Consider the following 21,863-nt stretch of genomic DNA (forward strand, 5'->3'; position numbering starts at 1 on the left):
ACGAAGTCGGTTGCACCTCTTAGGTCTATTAAAGCATGTTACGTTCATCGTGGCGCATTGCACAGTGGGATTCATGAAAATTTAGAATACTCCCATATGATTGGTAAAAATATTACTGGCCTTTAAAAATGTCTAACAACAGCTATTTTGTCTACTTTGGGGAAATATTGGCTTTATTCATGTTTTCTCCACAGAAAAGTGAAATCCAGATTGTTTAACTTGATTAAGCAATATTATTTCCATTGGGATGCACAGGATAAAGGTATCGTCTTTCGCTTTAACTCATGGACTACCACTGACAGCGATAAAAGTCCAATCCATTTTGACTGAGAGGGTTGGCAGTGATCTTTTGCTGGATTGGACGTCTATCGCCGTTAATTAACTGCACAAAAAAATAAAAATAAAAGACTGCCACTGAATTGGATGTCCAATATTTGATTTTCCACAGGTGTGTGGATTAATTTGTTAGAGGCTATCGGTGTGCTGGCTGTCATCGCAAATGGGTTGGTCATCGGAGTGTCATCGGACTTCATCCCCCGACTGGTGTACCGTTACCGCTACGGACCTTGCGCCAATGGCACTGTGACAGATATCGAGTGAGCATGTGTTGAGTTGTTGAGATGAAAATAATAATTTTGCACTCTCAATATATTTTGAATGATTGGTATTTCACTTTAAAGTTGTATGGTTGGCTACATCAACAATACACTATCCATTGCCACTGTGGATAACCTGGAAATCCGTAAGGAGTTTTCCCCTCATCAGATGGTAACTCCCAATGGAATGAATGTCACTTCCTGCAGGTTTGTTCTCATGACACTCACGCAAACATGGCACATCTCCATTTTACCATAAAAAATCTGAAAGTTTTCAAGTAACTTCTTTGTCTTTTTTCCCCAGTTATAAGGACTACAGGGACAGTGAGGAATATGATCTCAAGCCACAATTCTGGTTTATTTTAGCCATACGCTTTGCATTTGTCATTCTGTTTGAGGTGAGCTTCTGCGGAACAGGACCTGAAGGTGTTCTCAATAACTTTATATTGTCATTTTAATTGCAGCACATCGTGGTCATTTGCAAATTTATCGCGGCCTGGTTCGTACCGGCAGTACCCATGCGAGTCAAGAATGACAGTCTCTTTGATAAACTCAAAAGACTAAAAGAAGAGCTCAGGTGAGGGCGATTTAGGGATTTGTTGCTGGAATTCGGTGTGATTTTGCTTGATGGTTCATTGCCAATTGAATGATCATTCACTGTGCAATTGATATTGATAAACGACCAATGTCTCTCACTGTCAATGGCAGCTAAAGAGTTAAATCACCATGTCCAGAGTAAATACAGTAGTAATGCTGATTATGGTATCCTTCGGAGTGTCAAACAATTCAATACTTTTGACGTGTTTGTAATCTATTGCCACTGTTGTATTTAAACCTCAAATATTAGTTTATAGTTTGGGGGGAGAGAAAAATCTTTATGAATTGGTCACCAGTTATGGTTATCAGCAAAATATGAAAACCCATAAAAGTGGGCATATGACGTTTTCTGATAATGGAGAAAATAACGTTTAAGCTAAAAAAATTAAATGGCTTACAGCCACAGCCATTTTGTGATACCAATTATACCCACGCACATACACACTCATTCATTTTATTTACCATATTGGCCCGAATATAAGACAGTGTTTTTTGCATTGAAATAAGACTGTAAGACTGAAAAAGAGGGGGTCGTCTTATATTTGCGGTCTAGATGTAATACCCATTCACGACGCTAGATGGCGCCAGATATCATTGAAGCGATGTTCTGTCATGACAGATATTAGCTACTCTCAAGTTTAACCAGTTTGCATTATTTTATTGCAATGTTTTTCCTACTTCAGATTTGTTTCAAGACTACAGTTCAGTTAGACTTCACTTTGATGGTTAATGCAGTTATTGCAATTTTGTTGTTTTATCACAATTGAGTGGTTTATTTACATTTCAAAAACCGGAAGCCATTCATTTACGAATGTGAATGCACTAAACATATTTAAATGTTCAGATATTAAGATTTGAATGAGGCAAATAACATGCTTTTTCTCTCAAATATATTGTTATAATCATTTGTTTCCGATGTACTTTAATTCTGTATAAAAATGAATGTGGTGTTCAAAAAGTCTTTTTTTCGAACTTGAATCTTGAAAAAGAGGGGGTCGTCTTATAATCAGGGCCGTCTTATATTCGGGCCAATACGGTATGATATAAATTTTTTAAAACAAAAAAAGATCTGCTTCCATATTTACATTTTTCTCCACTATTATCACAAAAATGAAATTATGAAAAGAAATTCCATCTTTCCCTTAAAGACAGTCATGCTGCTAAAGGCTTATTTTGAAAATGTGTAGAAGGTATTGGAATGAGCCACAAATTTTCACTGTTCACAGTACATATTTTAATGTTTCTGTCATCTAATAGAACAAGCAATGACTCTGCAAGCATGACAATCAAATTTTACAACTAGTGTTTTCTGCAAATGAAGTTAAGCCTGCTTACGCAGTTTGGCATTTGCTTCAGAAATTTGTTTTGTCCATCTAATATTAATTGAATTTGAGTTTCCTCGATGGACATACCAAATTTTAAGACCAATTTACTTCTCCGCAGGTCACTCGAGGAGAGCCAACGCTGAAATTTTGCTTTAGCAAATGGAACGCGAACCCAGTGTTGCATTGAAAGTGTCCCAATGACAACAGTTGAGTCGAGTCAAGTTGCAAGCCATTAATCACCTTGTAGTGTTCGGATAGAGCACTTCGGCTCTCTTGCTCTATATTGGCTGAGTGGACTCCCACCTACAGAATGAGCCGACACATCATTGGACTAAACAAGTGCACATTCACTTATTTTGCTGTTGACTTCAAATATTGGTATTCTATTGTAAGAATGCACTGAATGTTTATCTGAATGTTTATTTTCTAATTGACTTGTGAATTTAGTTTGTGGTTCTCGCATTTTGATAATTTATACTGCTGGTGCACAGTCTATATTGATTGTATTATAATGTTGCCTTATATTGTGAAAAGTGTTAATTTTTGCTGAGAGACTGACAGAGGGCACGCCAATGTTTTATAATGAATAAAAGAATGTCACCGAAACACGAGGATATATTGAGTGTGCAGTATGGGAGTGTTTTTTAAGTATACATATTTGAAAATGCACTTGTTTTTCACTGCCATTGTAATCAGCATACAATAGGCTCCCATCTCAGCAAAATAGTCAAAAAGATTTATCATTTTTTGGCACTCTCTTCTTGCATAACATGAAGTGTGGAAAAGGTGAAAAAATAAAATAAAACATCAACCTGCTATAACTGTCAAGGTTTCTATCAGATATACTTTAAAAATTTGACAAGAAAATGTGTTAGTGTTTTAGTGAATATAGTGAATATTGTGCAAGGATTAGTTGTTTGTTGTCTGTTGGAAAGTTACAAGATGCAAATAGATTTTCTGATATATGTATGCTCTTTCACTTAAGTGTTTTTTTCTGGCAAATTGGTGACTAACTTATGCTTGATATATAGTTTTTTTAATGAAAAGTCATCAAAGTAAGTCTTTTTATATAACTAATGTAAAACCCTACTTTGTTTTTTAATTTCAACGCCTACTTTTTGATTGAGATATTTGTTCAGAATTTGAATCAGCACATACTTTTTTACAACTACAACCCCTAGCAAAAAGTATGGAATCACCAGTCAAGGACGACTACTCAGACATTTTATCATGTAGAACAAGCTTCTGCATTGGACATTGTGTCAAGAGTCAAGAATCTGCATTGGACAAGGTGATGATGCTGCAATTTTGTTTGGTGCTGTTCCATTGAGATTTACAAAGACGACTACCTGAAGAAAACATCAAAATTCCCGCAGTCCTTGATAGTATGGGGCTGCCTGTCAGGCAAAGGCACTGGGGAGATGGCTGTGGTTAAATCTTCAATAAATGCAAAAGTTTACATTGAAATTTTAGACAGCTTTCTTATCCCTTCAATTGAAAATATGTTTGTCATTTTCTAAGATGACAATGCATCATGCCACAGAGTTAAAACTTAAGTTAAAGCATTCCTTGGAGAAAGACTCATCCAGTCAATGTCATGGCCTGCAAATAGCCCAGATCTCAACCCTATTGAAAACCTGTGGTGGAAATGGAAAAAAATGGTCCACAGCAAGGCTCCAACCTGCAAGAATGATCTGGCAACTGCAATCAAAGAGAGTTGGCACCAAATTGATGAAGAATACTGTTTGTCAGTCATCAAGTCCATGCCTCAGAGACTGCAAGCTGTCATAAAAGCCAGAGGTGGTGCTACTAAATACTAGAGATGTGTTTTGATTATTTCTTTGTTTCTCATGATTCCATATTTTTCCCCCCTCAGAATGGAGTGATTCCATATATATTTCCCTGCACTTGCTCCATAAAAGTAACATTTAGAGACCACAACAATGTTTTTTTATTCATTTCTTTTAGTGTTTCTGGATGCTAAAGAGTTGCACTTTTGAACTAATTCCATATTTTTTTCAAGCTTTTTATCTGAGTTTGTTCTACAGGATAAGATGTCTGAATGAGTGCTCGTCATAGACTAGTGATTCCATACTTTTTGTTAGGAGTTGTAGTAACTTTACGTATACTCAATTGAAACATGATTTCCCTTACCTTCAAATTCCATGGTTAAAATATTTTACTATGTGTAGGCGTGCCTAAAATGATCTTGTTAGGCACGGCCCAGGTTTCGGTGTACTGACTGTATTGGAGGTTGGCAGGTGATACCTGCGGCAGAGACCACGTGACAACACACAACCAATAGCGAGAGGTTTTAATAGGTGCAGGTGTCGATGGCTGCGCCGTTTTCTCCGTACTTCTGAATACTTTATAACCTGCTTCTAAAAACACACACTTTAACGTAACACCTGGAAGTTAGGAGTGTATCTCTTTTTGTAAACTGGACTGTCAATGACATGGCCGCCATTTTTGTAGCATTTACTTTGGTGAGTTCGTCTTGGTGGAGCACCTCTGGCCTCGCTCATGGTAAGGTTGCCGCAAATCATACATTTTATTGACCTAAGTTACGTCAACGCGCTTTGTTCAGACAACTACACGCTTTTAGATCCATACTATGCATTATTTAAGTCCACGTCCGTTATTAAAATTAGTACAGTAGCGTACTACTACGTGAATCGGTCAATGAGCGCGGGGTCAAGCTAGCTGTCTCGCTGTCACGTGCTGTTGCTTGGCAACAGGTGGACCGAATCAGGATTTGGGACCGGGATGAGTGAAATTTAGTGTGTCAACTGTTTCACGGAACGCACGAAGCAGCTAAAACTAAATAATATGCATGAGTAATCAGTCAGGGCCAGTCGTGCTGGTTTATTTGTGGGTTTTGGCCACAACGCCATCTGCGCATGCGCTTGATAGCCTGTCAAACTGGTCCAGAATCAGCCACACGTGGAGGAAAGATTGATAGGGTCCAATGCATAGACGGAGTTTGAATGTTGGGGGGGCACACACAATTTTTTGATGACCCCAAAACGCAGCGTCAGCAATATAATTAACTTCCAAGAATATTTGTAATAATAAGTTGAAAATGAGCATTTTTTTTGGTTTCCCATCATTCTTGAGGGAAATTCTAAAATCAGGCTGCTTAGGCTATACTTTTCGCCAAGATCGTCTTCCATTGAATATGGTACGCCCACCGGTGTCGTGTCAGTGTAGTTACCCCAGTCTGGGTGGAGCGACTGCACTGCACTGATTTGCTTGATTTCCGTGTTTCTACGAAGTTTTAAAACATGGCACATCCAATAAAAAAGACCCTTTTTTTCTGTAGTATACTCTAACATACATACTGAACGTTAAAAAAAGGCAATGTTTTACTCGTAGGATGACCTATAACTGTTCTTACTGTAATTCATGTCCTGTATGGAGTTTTTCCAGTTTCGTAAATGTCGATGTCCAAAATATATAACTGTGGTTCTTTTCTGGCTTCAATTAATTGTTTAAGTCGACAACCCTCATACCTAATGTGTGTGCGCGCTCCCGCGGCCAGGGGACACAATTTTTGACGGGGGTAACTACATTGGCAAGACACCGGTGGTGGCTCTGTTGTACAATTAGCGTCTTTAGTGGGGCAAATTGAAACTCTGCTCACCATTTTGACGGTGGTCTCTAGCGTTTCATGATCCACGTTTTCAATCCGTGGTTCTTGCTCAGTACAGTAGTTGTTGTCGCTTTTGAAACCTTAGGTTTAAAAAAAAATTAGGTATAGCCTATCCATCTTGCCTTTTCGGTCCTCGGGTGGTTTTGACTAAGCATACAAATGACCGTCTCAGGTGCTACTCACATAATCTCTTCGAAAAATAATTTTGACCCATTATAAAAAAATTTTTTTTTGTTCATTTCATTCATTTTTTTTGTTTTGTTTTATTCCTTTACAACTTTTCTAGACAATATTTCACCGTATAATTCTTAATTTTAAAATCATATATTGTATAGGAAAGTCAATTACATGCAATGACACTTTCTGCCCCCCCCCCCCCCTGCGTAAATCCGCTTATGGTCCAATGTAAATGTGTAACACCAATTAATTTGTATTCTAGGTCAAGAATGTACTGATGCGGCCCGTTTTGAGGAGCGTACACTCTACACGGGGCAACAGAATCCTCCATACCGCCTTAGTTGCTCCTTTCCCCAAACAAGTGGCGACCCACAGCCAAAGCCCACCTGGCTCAAGGACTGTCAGCCTCTTGGCGCCCAGCAGGGAAATTCCTACCTTGAGTTTGCAAACATCTCTCTGGAAGATGGCGGGAATTATACCTGTTTTCAGCCCGGCAACAGTACAGCATTATTCACTGTGCGTCTCATTGTTAAAGGTAAGCGCCACTGTGCCAGACTTTCCTCATGTTTGAGGTGCAGAGGGGCCCACTTCAAACTTAGAATTCGGACAGTGTTTGGTGAATTAGTTGTAAGCAGTGAACAAATACAGTATGTCGCTCTACAGCATCTAAGTGCAGCAGAGCTCCAGAGTTCCAGTTGAATGAGGTTACGAGAAAGGTCTGGGCAAAGATGGGATCTACTGTGAATCTAAATTGCACCGCCCTACTTTCCTGGGACCCCAGCGACAAGCAATGTGACTCCTCGCTGCAATGGACAAAAGACGGGCATCCTGTCAACCACTCCCTGCTTTTGCAAAACAACTCTTCATGGTGATTGGAAGCAACTTTGGGGTGTCTTTGATGAAGGAGAATTTGACAGTTTTTCCTTGTTAGGTTTCTGGCTGGAGGTGAGCTGATGATGAGCAGTGTGCTGGTGGTCCACCTTAAGGCTTTAGAAGACTTTGGAATGTACATCTGCTCATTGAGGAACTCTTCCTCTGCATACAACCTGCTAAGATCAAGTAAAAACTGAGACAATCTAAGTATCACTAATTATATGTAAGCATTAATGTTTGTTTTTGTAACCGTCAGACAGCCCAAGCCACACCGCCGCCGTCACTGCGGCCTTCATAATACTCCTCCTGCTTGCCATCGCAGCTGTCATCTACACCAAGTGCCACCTAAACATCAAACTGTGGTACCGCAACACTTACGGAGACTATGAGATAAATGGTGAGCACTCTGGAAAGGCATGAAAAGTGACTGAGTGTGAGGATGTTGACCCGAAGCAGATGTGTTGCGTTTTTGTCAGACGGCAAGTTGTACGACGCCTACATCTCCTACGTGAACAATGACTACGACAGGAAGTTCATCAACTTTATTCTCAAACCTCACCTGGAGAATAAACAAGCGCAGAAGGTGCATCTCAATGATAACGATATCCTGCCTGGTTTAGGTAAGATCATATTGGAACTCAGCATATTATTAACACAAAGGTGGGGGCGGGCCCGGATGCGCACACACAACCCGGAAGTATGCCTTACACACACGCGGTCAATTTGGCCACAAAACGTGGTGGCAACTAAGCGCTTTACACTCAATCAGACTTACAACACATCCCAAAGATGCTAAACGAACACATCACCTCACGGCATAAATGTGCAACAAGAATATGATGTATACAAAGATTTCCAACTTGGAGCGATGACTGCCCGTCGTTGCAAAGGCAAAGCTACGAAACGGCCGCGCATGTAGGGGTTTACCTTCCAGAATGAAGGAAAAACACTCACGTTCATTCATGGATGTACACAGTTCAACATTACCTCGCACATCTCAACACAGCTCGAATGTACCCCCGCCTGGCTCAGTCCCACAACACTTGCGCTTGTGACTCGAGACCAAAATAGTAAGTAGCGGTCACCGCTCATACTGGAAACTTTTCTAGCTTTTTTTTTTTATACAAAATGCTCTTTGTACATGACAATACAATACAATATTCTTCATTCTACATACATTGTGAGACAATAACAAAATGGTAAAGCACAGATACTAAGGAAACTAACTTTAATCAGATTACTGGTTTGGAAAAATGAACGCGTTAGATTACTCGTTACTGAAAAAAAGTACAGTGGGGCAAATAAGTATTTAGTCAACCACTAATTGTGCAAGTTCTCCTACTTGAAAATATTAGAGAGGCCTGTAATTGTCAACATGGGTAAACCTCAACCATGAGAGACAGAATGTGAAAAAAAAATAACCCAGAAAATCACATTGTTTGATTTTTAAAGAGTTTATTTGCAAATCATGGTGGAAAATAAGTATTTGGTCAAGACAAAAAGTTCATTCCAATACTTTGTTCTGTACCCTTTGTTGGCAATAACGGAGTCCAAATGTTTTCTGTAACTCTTCACAGGCTTTTCACACACTGTTGCTGGTATTTTGGCCCATTCCTCCATGCAGATCTCCTCTAGGGCAGTGATGTTTTGGGGCAATCGTTGGGCAACACGGACTTTCAACTCCCTCGACAGATTTTCTATGGGGTTGAGATCTGGAGACCAGCTAGGCCACTCCAGGACCTTGAATTGCTTCTTATGAAGCCTCTCCTTTGTTGCCCTGGCTGTGTGTTTGGGATCGTTGTCATGTTGAAAGACCCAGCCACGTCTCATCTTCAATGCCCTTGCTGATGGAAGATTTTCACTCAAAATCTCTCGATACATGGCCCCATTCATTCTTTCCTTTACACGGATCAGTCGTCCTGGTCTCTTTTTAGAAAAACAGCCCTAAAGAATGATGTTTCCACCCCCATGCTTCACAGTGGGTATGGTGTTCTTCGGATGCAATTCAGTATTCATTCTCCTCCAAACACGAGAACCTGTGTTTCTACCAAAAAGTTCTATTTTGATTTCATCTGACCATAACACATTCTCCCAGTCCTCTTCTGGATCATCCAAATGCTGTCTAGCAAACCGCAGACGGGCCTGGATGTGTACTTTCTTCAGCATGGGAACACGTCTGGCAGTGCAGGATTTGAGTCCCTGGCGGTGCATTGCGTTACTGATAGTAGCCTTTTTTACTGTGGTCCCAGCTCTCTGTAGGTCATTCACTAGGTCACCCTGTGTGGTTCTGGGATTTTTGCTCACCGTTCTTATCATTTTGATGCCACGGGGTGAGATCTTGCATGGAGCCCCAGATCGTGGGAGATTATCAGTGGTCTTGTATGTCTTCCATTTTCTAATAATTGTTCCCACAGTTGATTTCTTTACACCAAGCGTTTTACCTATTGCAGATTCAGTCTTCCCAGCCTTGTCCAGGTCTACAATTTTGTCTCTGGTGTCCTTCGACAGCTCGTTGGTCTTGGCCATAGTAGAGTTTGGAGTGTGACTGACTGAGTTGTGGACATGTGTCTTTTATACCGATAATGAGTTAAAACAGGTGCCATTAATACAGGTAACGAGTGGAGCCTCGTTAGACCTCATTAGAAGAGGTTAGAGCTCTTTGACAGCCAGATATCTTGCTTGTTTGTAGGTGACCAAATACCTACAGTATTTCCACTCTATTTTGGAAATAAATTCTTTAAAAATCAAACAATGTGATTTTTTTTTTTCCCCCACATTCTGTCTCTCATGGTTGAGGTTTACCCATGTTGACAATTACAGGCCTCTCTAATCTTTTGAAGTAGGAGAACCTGCACTATTGGTGGTTGACTAAATACTTATTTTCCCCACTGTATATAATTTAATAATGACCATCAAGGGTACGTGTACATGGATATTAATTTCCTTAATCCGATTGGTTTTTTCATTAAAACTATGATTGGGTGCACTGTTTTCATGCACACAAAATATATTTATCCGATTAAGGGCTGGCGTGTTTTTGCATCACACTTTTGGTCGAACTAAATATTTTGACATGTGCAGATTGACCAAGGTTATCAGAAATGGCATTCGTAGAAGAAAAAGGCGTACTGACTTCTGTGTCAGCAAAACATTGTCAACGCTCCATCTATTTCTACATTAAACGTTATTATTACGCCATTATTTTGTGTATTTTTCCCGTTTTTCTACCATCGTCTTTCAACAATTTTAAGATCTTTTAATATCTCCAGCAACGTGTTCTTCTCTGAAATAGACCAGTTTAGTCTTGCTTCTACTCGGTCTTCTACCTCCTCTGGTTCTACTTGTTTCCAGGAACAACAGAAATCCCAGACATGCGTGGTTAATGAAACATTTTTATTCTAATCAGGTTTTTAATCTGAATAAAAGTGACCATGTAAGCGTAGCCACTTTCCCCGACCAAAGGCTAACGGGCTAAGTGCCAAACTCTGACTTAAAGGGGAAGTTCAGAATTTTTGACGTAAGGCTTAATCTTCCAGTTAGCGAATTGATTTCAACAAATTCCGTGCCTTGCCGTCTGTTTTTTTTTTTTTTTTTTAGTTTCAGGTCTCCGGAGTGGCTAAGCTAGCGCAAGTCAATGATGCCTGCTTAGCATACTAATAAAAAAACAATATATGCATGCATGCTTTAGCAATCAATAGTGTTGGTTATGTTTTCAGGATTTACAGTAATGTAGTTATTAAAACTTACAATTGCATGTCAATAATTGCAGTACGAACTGCAACGCTTGTAATTCAGCAGCTTTAAAGGGAACAGGCTATCTAGGCAAGCAGGGCGGAGAGATATCATATCGTTTTTTTCACCGCTGATTTTTTTTGGGGGGGGGGGGGCGAAAGGGACCCTTGTGGCCGAAGCACTCCTCTTTATTGTGGTCACATTATACATCTAAAAAAAAAAAAATAGTCCTGCAGACCGGAATGAATTATGGCTGTTTGGTATGACATTGTTTTGGCCGCGTGGGTATTTTGAACAATGATCTGCATTTTGAATTGATTTGTCTATGTTAAGTCTGTTAATATCTCTTTTTTAATTTAAATTTTTTTTTTTTATTAGCATGCTAGGCGGGCACCATTGACTCGCGCTAGCCTAGCCACTCCGGAGCCCTGAAACTAACAGATAACTGACAAACTGCACGGAATTTGTTGAAATTATCTCCACCTACTATTTAAACCCCCGCTTGAAGATGTCAAAAATTCTAAACATCCGCATTAAGACGTGATTGGTGGACAAGACCTTTAATTTTAGCAGTAATACACTTATGGAAAACCAAAGATTAAGCCTCATACGTTCACTACAATGAATGTTTCATTTTTATCAAATTAAAACTACAAATTCAGCATATTAAGACCGATGTCTATCTGTAGAGTACAACTGCACCTGAATGCAAAACTGTGTTTTCAGAACCTTCTGACGAGCTGCTAATGAACATCAGTCGCTCCCGGCGTCTTATCGTGTTACTATCTCACGCGTACCTCGAGCAGGACTGGTGCAGCAACGACTTCAGGTCAGACTTCCAGGCCAAAGGTGGCTTACAGCATATAATAGTGCATCATGACCAAACGTCTGCATTTCAGACGGGGCCTGCTGCACTTGTTAGAGCTGTGCCGGCAGCCCATCGTTATCATGCTGGACGGTCAGCTAAAGCGCATGAGGCCCGAGATCAAGCAGCAGCTTACTGAGCACCAACACTGTCTCACCATTCTCACATGGAGGCAGAACTCTGTGGTAAGACAACACAAGTAAATAGGTAAATAGAAGCTGTGGGTTTTACGTTATCGTGCGTTCACAGACTCCCTCCTCCACGTTCTGGAAGGAGCTGGCTTTAGCCATGCCTCGCAGGATGGTTTTTCACAGTGAGGCAGCGGGGGACCCCCAAATGGTATTACATGATGACAAAGACCCCATGCTGACCCTTGACCCTGACTATCTGGATTGCCGCTCTGACACCGACCCCGCTGGAGACCTGGGTACGAGTCTGAATGTGACCTATTAGCCATTTAGTGATTCCTTTTTTTTTTTTTTTTTAACCCTTTATTGGACACTCATTCACTGCCATTGACAGAGCTACACGAACAAAACATTTCGACTGGGAGAGGCTGGCAGTGAATAATCGCTGCTAGCCTTCCCAGTCAAAATGGATTGGACGTCTAGCGCAGTTAATGGCAGCCAATGAGTTGAACGCAATGCCATCCATTCATTTTCTCCTGTGGTAGCCTTGTTAGTCAGTTCTATTACACAAAAAGACCATCCAACCTGCCCGTGGTCACTTTGGTCTGAGTTTAGGGACCCCTGATTTAACTGATTGATTGAACTGAAAAATGGCATTGGCATGACAATCAAACATTAAAATATTTCATAGTATTTCTTCAACATACTAGCTGTAACTACTCTTACTTTGCAGAATACAATCGATAAAATATATTTGTAACAGGTATGTGATGGATTTAACGACAGTAGTAGTTTTCTACTAATAATTCTTCTGATTTTCTTTTGCAAAATGAAAATTGACTCAATATGTTCTCCACGCATTTCCCCATACTTCAAAACAATAGGTCAGATATGGAATAATCATACTATTGCATCACATGTGCAAGGCCTTTTTTTAAGAGCTATTGTTTTTATTTTTACGTTTTGGACTTTATGTGATTTTCAACACAAATTCTCATTTTATAACCTGTTGTTGCTTTGTGGCCTTATAGGCGTGCGCCTCCCCGTGTACAAGGCTATGACCTCAAAGGCCCCAGTTCTCCCGGTTATATCCAGCAATGTGCGAGAACCCAGAAACTTAGATTTAGACGTGTCGGACCTGGAAACACGCCAGTATGGAGCCCGTTCAGACTTCTACTGCCTGGTCACTAAAGAGGACATCTGACACTCATCCGGCCTATTTTACACTTTTGTGCATTAGCTAAATGTTAATCTCTTTTTGCATTTTTGATATGTAAATTTAGGAATGTAATTATCATTTTCAGTCTTCAATGTGGTCGAAGGTGATGCTCAATGCCCAGCAGAGGGCAGACTCGTGTCAGGGAAGACCAAAGTATTGTCAGTCTTCAACATAACAAGTGCAAAGTGCCTAAGACAACTCAACTGCAGGGCTTCAGTTTGCAACATGAACACAACCTTTGTCCACGTGGGGCTCACACGTGGTCAGGTGAAATAAGTTACTTGCCTGCTTGAGCATTCATGGAGTCATTACGAGACTGAAGAGGGAGGCTCAAGAAAGGTGCAGCAGGGAAGGGCTGGAATCGTTCCTGTCTGAGCAGGAGAAAATATGTAAACGGGGAGTGGTCGACATATCGGCCTGTAAAAGACTTACACATGTACCTCACTTGGTTGGCAGATCTATTTCTTTATTCAATCAAAGCTGCACATTAAGCAAACAACATTTAAACATTCTTTTCAAAATGGACACCGGTCACCACAGTTGTCAGGACAAAAATGAAGGTGAAGGTGTCAAATTATGTGATGGATCAGTTACAAAAATAAAAACACATGGAAACTTGTTAGGACTGCATTCTTTCAGCTCATGCATGGTTTCTCAATCACACATGCCGTTGATGGCGACAGGAATGCAATCCATTTTGACTAGGACCTAGTCAAAATGGATTGGATGTCTATCTCTGTCATTGGCAGCGAATGAGTAAAACGTTAAGACACATTTGAAGAGTTCATGAGTAAATGAAACGACAACATTAGAGTCACACCAATATCCCAAAAGGTATAAACAATGCATCTCTGTAGTACATTGACTTTAAATGTATTTTCACTCATTCATATTCAAAAATCATGAGCAACTTTCCAAAAGTCACAACATGCTATAAGAAAGTCCTTGGTTACAGTGTATAAAACATGTCTAAGTTGAACTTTAAGCAATATATATATATATATATACATATACATGTGAGTACCGCATTGGTTAAATGTCAATCTTTAGTTTTACATCTGCTTGTACAAAAAAAAAAAGCCATCCCTCATTCCACACACTGACATACGCTTTCCTTGACTACCTCTCCTTCTCTGACGTCCACTGAGTGTTCTTATCACAACAAACCGATAAAAACAGCCTGGGTTATCTCGGAATTGTAGAAAAGGTTGACATCTATCTTCGCTGTCAGAAGGTCACTGGTGAACTGCAGGACTTAATGTTACCTTACATTTTAGATGGACATGTCTGCAAAGTCTGGTCTTGTAAAGCCTTTCTGTAATGTTACACATAGAAAGCCACAGTTATTATTGTTACGGTACACTGGAAGGACAAACATAAATCATGGTTGACAGTATAAGAAGCACCAAAGTCAAAGGGAATTCAATAATCGCCACAGCTTGCTATTTTCTACATGTCAGCACAGAGTTTATGTGTGCGAAAGCATTTTTTGCTCTGCCAGGACTTATTAGCACATGAGGTAAAGGCCACACCCAGGAGTGGGGAGTGTCGGATGCTGTGGTAGACCTACCGATTCCTGGATGAGATTTCTGAATGTTACAATGGGTGAAAATTAATGGATTTTGAGCAAGTGCCAGTATTTCGTCTAGGATTTCTTTCAACAGCGGGGCATAAATAAATTCAAATGAAATTTAAAATTTTAATTTTAAATATAAAAGTTTATGAATATATATTTATACTTTTTTTTTTTTTTTACAATTACGTTTAATTCATTGAACAAAAATATTAACGTATTTGATTAAAAAAAAAAAAAATTCTAAAATGCAGCCTCTGTAAAAGGCAGAGGTGGATAGAATAGCAAAAAATTTTACTCAAAGAGTAGCATTACTTCAAAATAATAATACTCAAGTAAGAGTAAATGTAGTCATCCAAAAAATGTATTTAAGTACAAGTGAGAAGAATACTCAAGTAATGAGGAACATTTTAGGAAACTGCTTATTTTTGATTTTTTCTTTTTAACAATGGTATATTTTTTTTCTCCCAGCACAAACTTATCTATATGAACTGCACAATAACCCATTACGTAACCACATTAAGCCAAAGAAGTTTAGTGTTTTTTTTTTTTTTTTTAAACTAAAGAGGAAAAAAAACAGTAATGAAGCATTATTTATCCAAAGCGCATGAGTGCCCTTGCCTGGAACTCCAGACTCACTGCTGTTCCAGCTATACAATCTGGCGACGATTCCGCGGATCAAATTTCCAGGGCGGAGCAAACTGACAGCGGAGTGGACCAATCAGCGACGGGCAGACATGACATTGGTAAAGCAAGAAGAAACTCTAGCACGTTGATATAACCATACGAGGAGAGCGGAGAACAGAGAAGTTTATTCAACATGGCTAGCGCGAGACACTGCTGGTTTTAGCGACTCAACGTGTTTTTGGCCATTTAAAACTGAATTTACCGTGGATTGGAACCTTCTCGGCTCTGCCGTTCACCATCTGTGTTGTTGTGGAGACTACTTCCGACACACAAGAGTGACGTTGCTCGTTAAAAACACGTCACGCAAACAAATCTGACTGCGCGGATGATTTCGTTCAGGCTCAAGAGGCTATTAAGAAGCTGGGTCCTAGTCTCTTCTCACGGTGTTTGAAAAATACAGGGAGAACAGTCTGGCAGTGCCAGGGAATGAGTGCCCTGCCCTCTAGTGGAGAAAATAGTTCATAGTTTGAATAGTGAATGCTGTAGTTCCTTCATAGTTACTATTATGAAATTAAAAGGATCATATTTCCGGTTTTCCCTGGTCAATTGGTGCCAAATAAAAACAGAGTTTTAAAACCGCGCTTTCAATTCATGTTGTACGGTGCTTGAAAGACGCGTGATTAAACAGGCCTGCGTCTGATTGGTGTAATGGAGTCATGTGATTATTGTTGCGACGTCTCATTAGTTAAATTAATAGTGCTACTCTTAGCAATAGCATCGCTAGTAAAATATAATAAATCTAATATGTAGAATAAAGAGGAAAAATATAACGACTTTTGTGTAGCCCAAAGTGGCTGAGTAAGAGAAGCGTTTTTTTCTTCACAAATCTACTCAAGTAGAAATTATGGCTTAATAAAACTACTCTTAGAAGTACATTTTTCTCAAAAAGTTACTCAAGTAAATGTAACGGGGTACGTGTAACGCGTTACTACCCATCTCTGGTAAAAGGCTAATGATAGCAAACTAACGTCACCTCAATCAGGTGTGTTTATCTTCTGAGAAAAATATTTCAATAATCTTTAGTAGTCTGTAGTCACTGGTTATTCTTAACCGTTAATATTAGCCTAGGGTGACCACACGTCCTCTTTTGCCCGGACATGTTCACCTTTCACGTCGTGTCCTCGTCATCCGGCTGGGTTTTATAAATTCATGAAAATGTCCGGTTTTTATGATCTTTCACGGGACCAATTTGAAGAGAATCCCTCCTGCTGCTGGGGGGGCAGCGTTTGCCTGCGTCGTAGTGGCTCCTACTAGTAGGGGCGGGAGAAAGAGTACAGTTTACCCCTTGTAGTATGGGGCATTACCGCCATCGACTGGGTTGACGGTCTGGCAAGAAAAAAGGCAGTTACAGCCTACAATAAGGAGTAGTTGGAAGAGACGTTTATAGTGCTCCGTGAACCTTTCTGTAAGTTTAGCTTCTGTTAATGTCGCTCATGTGTCTTCTGTTATATACTATACAATATATGGGTACAAAGAGATGCAGTATGTTGTATTAGTCTTGTATTAATTGTTCTGCATTCGTGTATTTGGTTGAATGTTAGTATTATATTCTAAGTGGGAGCGCCTGCACAGTTGTTAATTTTTTTACGATAAATACGTATATAATGACAACTGTTGACTTCTGTCGGAGTTTTGTACTAGCGTGATCTGTAAAATCCTGTTTGGTGTCGCATCGTTGTGCTACAGGGGATTGTAAACTTATATAGCAATGTTTGATTTTGCCTCGTCTCACCGGTACTCGCTAATAGGGTAGCTATCAGTGAGCTAACTAAGACGCACTACGCATTATGGGAAACGTAGTTTTGAACTGCTGCGTTTGGAAACATGCCGGTTGAATAGTTTGGCAGTTTATTTTAGTTATTGTTTGCGTGCAATCTAGAACATAGAATTAGAATTAAAATTGAGTAGGAATAACAATCTCAACGACAATTGTCGTGATAATAATTTATAAAAATATTTATGTGGCACAAGCCTACTGTGTGGCTGTATTGACTGTTATATTTCCACGGGTCTGCATGATATTTTATTTGTCATTATTTAATTTTTGTTTTGTTTTGTTTTAGTAAAATTAAAGCCTGTTGAGCAAAAAAACTTATTTCCATATAGTATATAATATATACTATTTGGCTTTTTTTTTTTTTTTTTAAATAAAACAGATTTTTCCTGTCCAGACGGAGGAGGCACACTTTAAATATATTAAAGTGATATAGGCATCTTTGAGTGAACTTCGAGTAAAATTCAAGTATCTCGAGGCCGGGCAAAGTGTCCTCTTTTTTGGAAATCAAAATATGGTCACCCTATATTAGCCTAAATGCTATCAATTAGTTGACTCACATAAATGACACTGAGCTGGCACATAGGCAAATTAACTTATAATTTCCTAAAATAAGTGGGTCATCAAAATACTGTGAATGTCTTTTTAACTTAAACCAAGGCCAGCCAGCAAACGTTTTGCAGCATTGAAACTCCATGCGGCTTGCCATCACAGTTTGCCGATATTCTCCGAGACTATAGGGGGCAGTAAAAAGCTTCTTCTTCTTCTTCTTCTGTTGATTTCTGGCAGAATCTATGCCTACTGGCACAAAGCTGCCTTTCTCAATGTGCTCAAATCACATATTGATGTTTATATCCAACTCAGCCCGGAGGTAAGTAAAAAGCTTCTACAAACAACACTACAGAAGAAAAGACCTACAACTCTCCGCTGCAGCTAGCAGTAATCCACGGAAACGTTGTAGTTTAAAAATTCCACAATGACATTCGCCCTACTCAGAAAACTAAGCTCTACCTGTCACTTTTTTTTTTTCGCTGCACCCATTCTACTTAGGGGTGGGGCTCCATCAAAACACATTCCAAGACGCAATTGACTTTGGGGTTTCCGATAATGTTTTGAACTCAAGTGAGGGTGTGGCAATTAGAATACAGTGAGGATATATGTATACCACATTAGTGCAAGTTTCCGTACATTTTTGTAGTCTTTGTGCAGTTTCCTGTACTGGAACATGTTGCTGAGCACCGTAGCGGCTGCTTTAGCAGCTTTCATCTTGCCAGAACTGCAACAGCAAAACCGACAATTATCATGTGGCACCAACACTTGTCTATTCAACATTCTTGGATTTGAATGGACTTCCGGTGTCGTTTAACCACAAACTGCAGCCTCACCTGGAGTCGTTTGTATTCTTAATTGCGACCAGTTTGGGCAGGCCGTCAAAGAAGCAAATGTCTCTGGCGGCGACTGAGCTGCATGTCACCAAGTTGTTGAGGATGCCACAGATGTTGACCACCACGTCGCTGGACGGCTCCTTCTGGTAGCCATCGGTGGGCAGCTTGGTCACTAGGTTGTTCACCACCTTTGTGGCTGGAAAAAAATACATGAATAGGAACTATAAATGAACAGGATTATGAACAATGGTTTCTATTTGGAGTCAACAAACATTACACACTTGAACTGAAATACTGTAGGTGAAGATTGTCACGTGGGTTGGTTGTCACTTGCAGTGTTGCGTAAAATCAGTAATGGAATGATCAGAATTACTGCATTAGAAATCTAGATCTTTTTTGCTGTAAAGTGTCACATTTTTTAGCTAAAATGCAGTTACTTTTTAATTCCAAAATGTTAACTAGGGTGACCAAAAGCCCTCTTTTGCCCGAACATATCCACTTTTTGCATCCTTTCCGGGGCGTTCGGACGAGTTTTTTAGATTAATGAAAATGTCCGGTTTTCATTGTTTTTACCAGACCAATTAGCATGTGTTAAAATTGACTGACGCTTTGCACAAAATACTATGGCATTGTGCTGCCTGTACCATGTTACCAGAGAGCCTGCCCAGTTGTTAAGACTTTTATTATGATCAATACGTATATAATCAAATGCTCACGTACCTAGAAGAGTAATTAAGTCACACATTAATTCTACTTTGGATAATAATTTGCCCATGCGTGCACTGTCACAGACTGACTATATCATGGCGTCATTCCCAAACAAACCTTTGTCATGCCAGGAGCTCACAGGCATAAGCGGAATTTAAGGGGGGGGGCAGGCCCTCCCTGGTGGCCAAAAGGTGTCATTGCATGTAATTGACTTTCGTATATATATAAAAGTTGTAAAGCAAGAAAACAAACAACAAAAATGAATGAAATGAACAAAAAAAAGATAATTTTAGAATAGGTAAAAAATATTTTTTCAACAGATCATGTGACTAGCACCTTAGACGGTCATTTGCTTAGCATATTATTTTCAAAAAAAACAAAAAAATTGGGGAGGGCAATTTCATTTTTCAAATGATTTTTTTCTTTGATTGAAAATATTCTTTTATGATTGAAGCAACTTTTTGGGGATTGAATGATTTAGACACAAATGTCCTACCCATAATATGGCCCAAACAAAAAGGATGGCTAAAATCAAAGAAAACCTTTTTTTTAATGAATATTTATGTGTTCAAATGTTTTTTTGAAAAAATTTTTGAGTCTCCAATATTTTTTCGCATTGAAAAACTTTTTTTCTATGATTGAAAAAAATTTTTTTTCTTTAATTGGAGTGATATATCTTTTGAAAAAATTTTTTTTTCGTATGAAGCAATTTATTTTTTGATTGAATAATAGACACAAATATCCTAGCCAAAATGTGGCCCAAACACAAAACAACATTAATTCAATCAAAAAAGTTGCTTCAATAAAAAAAAATGACCTCAATTTAAAAAAATAAAAAATAAATAAAATAAAAACAGCTTTTAAATTCATTTTTTTGAATATCAAAAATTATTTTTGCATTCACACACATTTTTTTGACTGAAGTGATTTTTCGTTTAATTGAAAATACATATTTTGATTGAAGCAACTTTTTTTTGATAAAAGCAACTTTTTTAATCAAATAATGAAGACACAAATCTACCTCCATATGGCTCCGCCCAAGGGATACAATTTTTGACTGAGGTAACTACATTGGCACGACTCCGGCGGGCGTACCATATTCAATGAATGACGATCTTGGCCAAAGTATTGCCTAAGCAGCCTGATTTAGAATTCCCCTCAAGAATGATGGGAAACAAAAAAACGCTAATTTTCAACTTATTATTATAAATATTCTTCTAAGTTAATTTTATTGCTGACACTGTGTTTCGGGGTCATCAACATGTTGTGCCCGCCCCCGCCCCAAAAGTCAAACTCCGCCTATGCTCACAGGCTAATATGTACACTTGCTAAATTTACCTTACAGCAACTGTTAACTTCTGTCGGAGCTTTGCACTGGTGTGAGCTGTAAAATCCCATTTGGTGTCGTATTGTAAACTTTTATAGCAATGTTTGATTTTTGCCTCGGCTACCGGAGCTCGCTAATAGGGTAGTCTGTACGGTAGTCTGTCAGTGAGCTTAGCCGCGCAAGGCATTATGGGAAACAGAGTTTTGAACTGCTCCATTTGGAAACATGCTTGTTGAATTGTTTGTAAGTTTATTTCGGTTTTTGAATGGGGATAATAATTGAGTGGGAATAACAATTTGTCAACGACAATTGTATTGATAGATTATACTGGATTGATTATATTAACGAAATACATAGGTATTCGTTTTTGAACAACTTCTGTGTAATGATAACGATATGGAGGTAGATTTGTACCTGTATTATTTAATCAAAAAAGTTGCTTCAATAAAAAAAAAAAAATAATAAATCAAAGAAATAAAACTATATGAATGCTAAAATAAAACTGAATTTTTATATCCAGACAGAGGAGGCCCACTATTAAATATATTAAAGTGATAAGGCATCTTTGATTGGACTTTGACTACAATTTGAGTATCTCGAGGCCGGGCTGAGTGTCCTCTTTTTTGGAAATCAAAAAACGGTCACCCTAGGCTTAACTATTCTTTTGAAATTATTGCCATTAAAAAGTTTAAGGACAAAAATACAGTTTTGATTCATATTATCTAGCTAGCCCATCGCTTGCTAGCCTTTAGTTTAGCTTTTAGTCCAAAACACAAGTTGATTTGTTGTCACGTTATAAAAAGCTCAAAGGATTCATATTGTCACTGTACAGGGCACAGTGAAATTGTTTCACAACAGTTGTGAAAACAACTCTTGTAATTAAAAAAAAATAATTTAAGGCAGTAAAGCACACCAGTGTGTCGTGTAGCTTGCAGGAAGTGGGCAAACGAAATTTGCATACTTAGAGAGTGCAATCCGCTTTGTCTGTCATCGCTGTGTTTCAGACAGTAAATAGCTATCAGACAAAATGTTTAGTTAAATGAGTTCTTGAGTGCAATGGATGTGTTCTGTTCTGTTGAAGCAAATGTTAAACCTGTTCTAATTAAATGGTAACATTTTCATGTATTCCAAGGTTCTACAGTGTAACACAAAAGTGAGTACACCCTCGCATTTCTGCAAATATTCAAGTATAACTTTTCATGGGACAACACAGACAAAATGACACTTTGACACAATGAAAAGTAG

At 38.9% G+C, this 21,863-nt stretch overlaps 3 protein-coding genes across 5 annotated transcripts in view; 2 read left to right on the top strand and 1 right to left on the bottom strand.

The window, feature by feature from the left end:
* The window catches only part of LOC130916758 (anoctamin-9), a 28,742-nt gene extending 25,312 nt beyond the window's left edge, over positions 1–3,430 (top strand). The window contains exons 20-24 of the mRNA XM_057837712.1: positions 449–596; positions 681–803; positions 901–994; positions 1,061–1,173; positions 2,637–3,430. Of these exons, the coding sequence (XP_057693695.1) occupies positions 449–596; positions 681–803; positions 901–994; positions 1,061–1,173; positions 2,637–2,661 (503 nt within the window). The 3' untranslated portion in view covers positions 2,662–3,430. The remainder of the gene's footprint in view (positions 1–448; positions 597–680; positions 804–900; positions 995–1,060; positions 1,174–2,636) is intronic.
* Positions 3,431–4,785: 1,355 nt separating this feature from the next.
* Positions 4,786–13,804, top strand: sigirr (single immunoglobulin and toll-interleukin 1 receptor (TIR) domain). Its single transcript, XM_057836695.1, has 10 exons — positions 4,786–5,044; positions 6,610–6,882; positions 7,011–7,215; positions 7,279–7,406; positions 7,477–7,617; positions 7,697–7,840; positions 11,679–11,781; positions 11,852–12,002; positions 12,067–12,244; positions 12,977–13,804. The coding sequence occupies exons 1-10, from the start codon at positions 4,975–4,977 to the stop codon at positions 13,147–13,149; spliced, it is 1,566 nt and encodes a 521-aa protein (XP_057692678.1). The 5' UTR covers positions 4,786–4,974; the 3' UTR covers positions 13,150–13,804.
* Positions 13,592–21,863, bottom strand: part of LOC130916184 (plakophilin-3-like) — a 53,326-nt gene continuing 45,054 nt past the window's right edge. For 2 of the 3 annotated variants that reach the window (XM_057836694.1, XM_057836691.1), the window contains 3 exons: positions 18,584–18,779; positions 18,387–18,474; positions 13,593–14,479 (listed from right to left, as the gene is read on the bottom strand). In XM_057836694.1, the coding sequence (XP_057692677.1) occupies positions 14,438–14,479; positions 18,387–18,474; positions 18,584–18,779 (326 nt within the window). In that variant the 3' untranslated portion in view covers positions 13,593–14,437. Of the gene's footprint in view, positions 14,480–18,386; positions 18,475–18,583; positions 18,780–21,863 lie in introns of all 3 variants that reach the window. The other variant, XM_057836692.1, reaches the window with a different exon arrangement.

Source organism: Corythoichthys intestinalis, chromosome 5 (genome assembly GCF_030265065.1).
Source record: "Corythoichthys intestinalis isolate RoL2023-P3 chromosome 5, ASM3026506v1, whole genome shotgun sequence".
NCBI lineage: Eukaryota > Metazoa > Chordata > Actinopteri > Syngnathiformes > Syngnathidae > Corythoichthys > Corythoichthys intestinalis.

Excerpts from the sequence above, each read along its gene's own strand:
- sigirr (XM_057836695.1), top strand. The coding sequence starts at position 4,975 with ATGGCCGCCATTTTTGTAGCATTTACTTTGGTGAGTTCGTCTTGGTGG. Across the intron at positions 7,216-7,278 it reads TTGCAAAACAACTCTTCATG|GTTTCTGGCTGGAGGTGAGC; the intron begins GTGATTGGAAGC and ends TTTCCTTGTTAG. Across the intron at positions 7,841-11,678 it reads CGATATCCTGCCTGGTTTAG|AACCTTCTGACGAGCTGCTA; the intron begins GTAAGATCATAT and ends CTGTGTTTTCAG.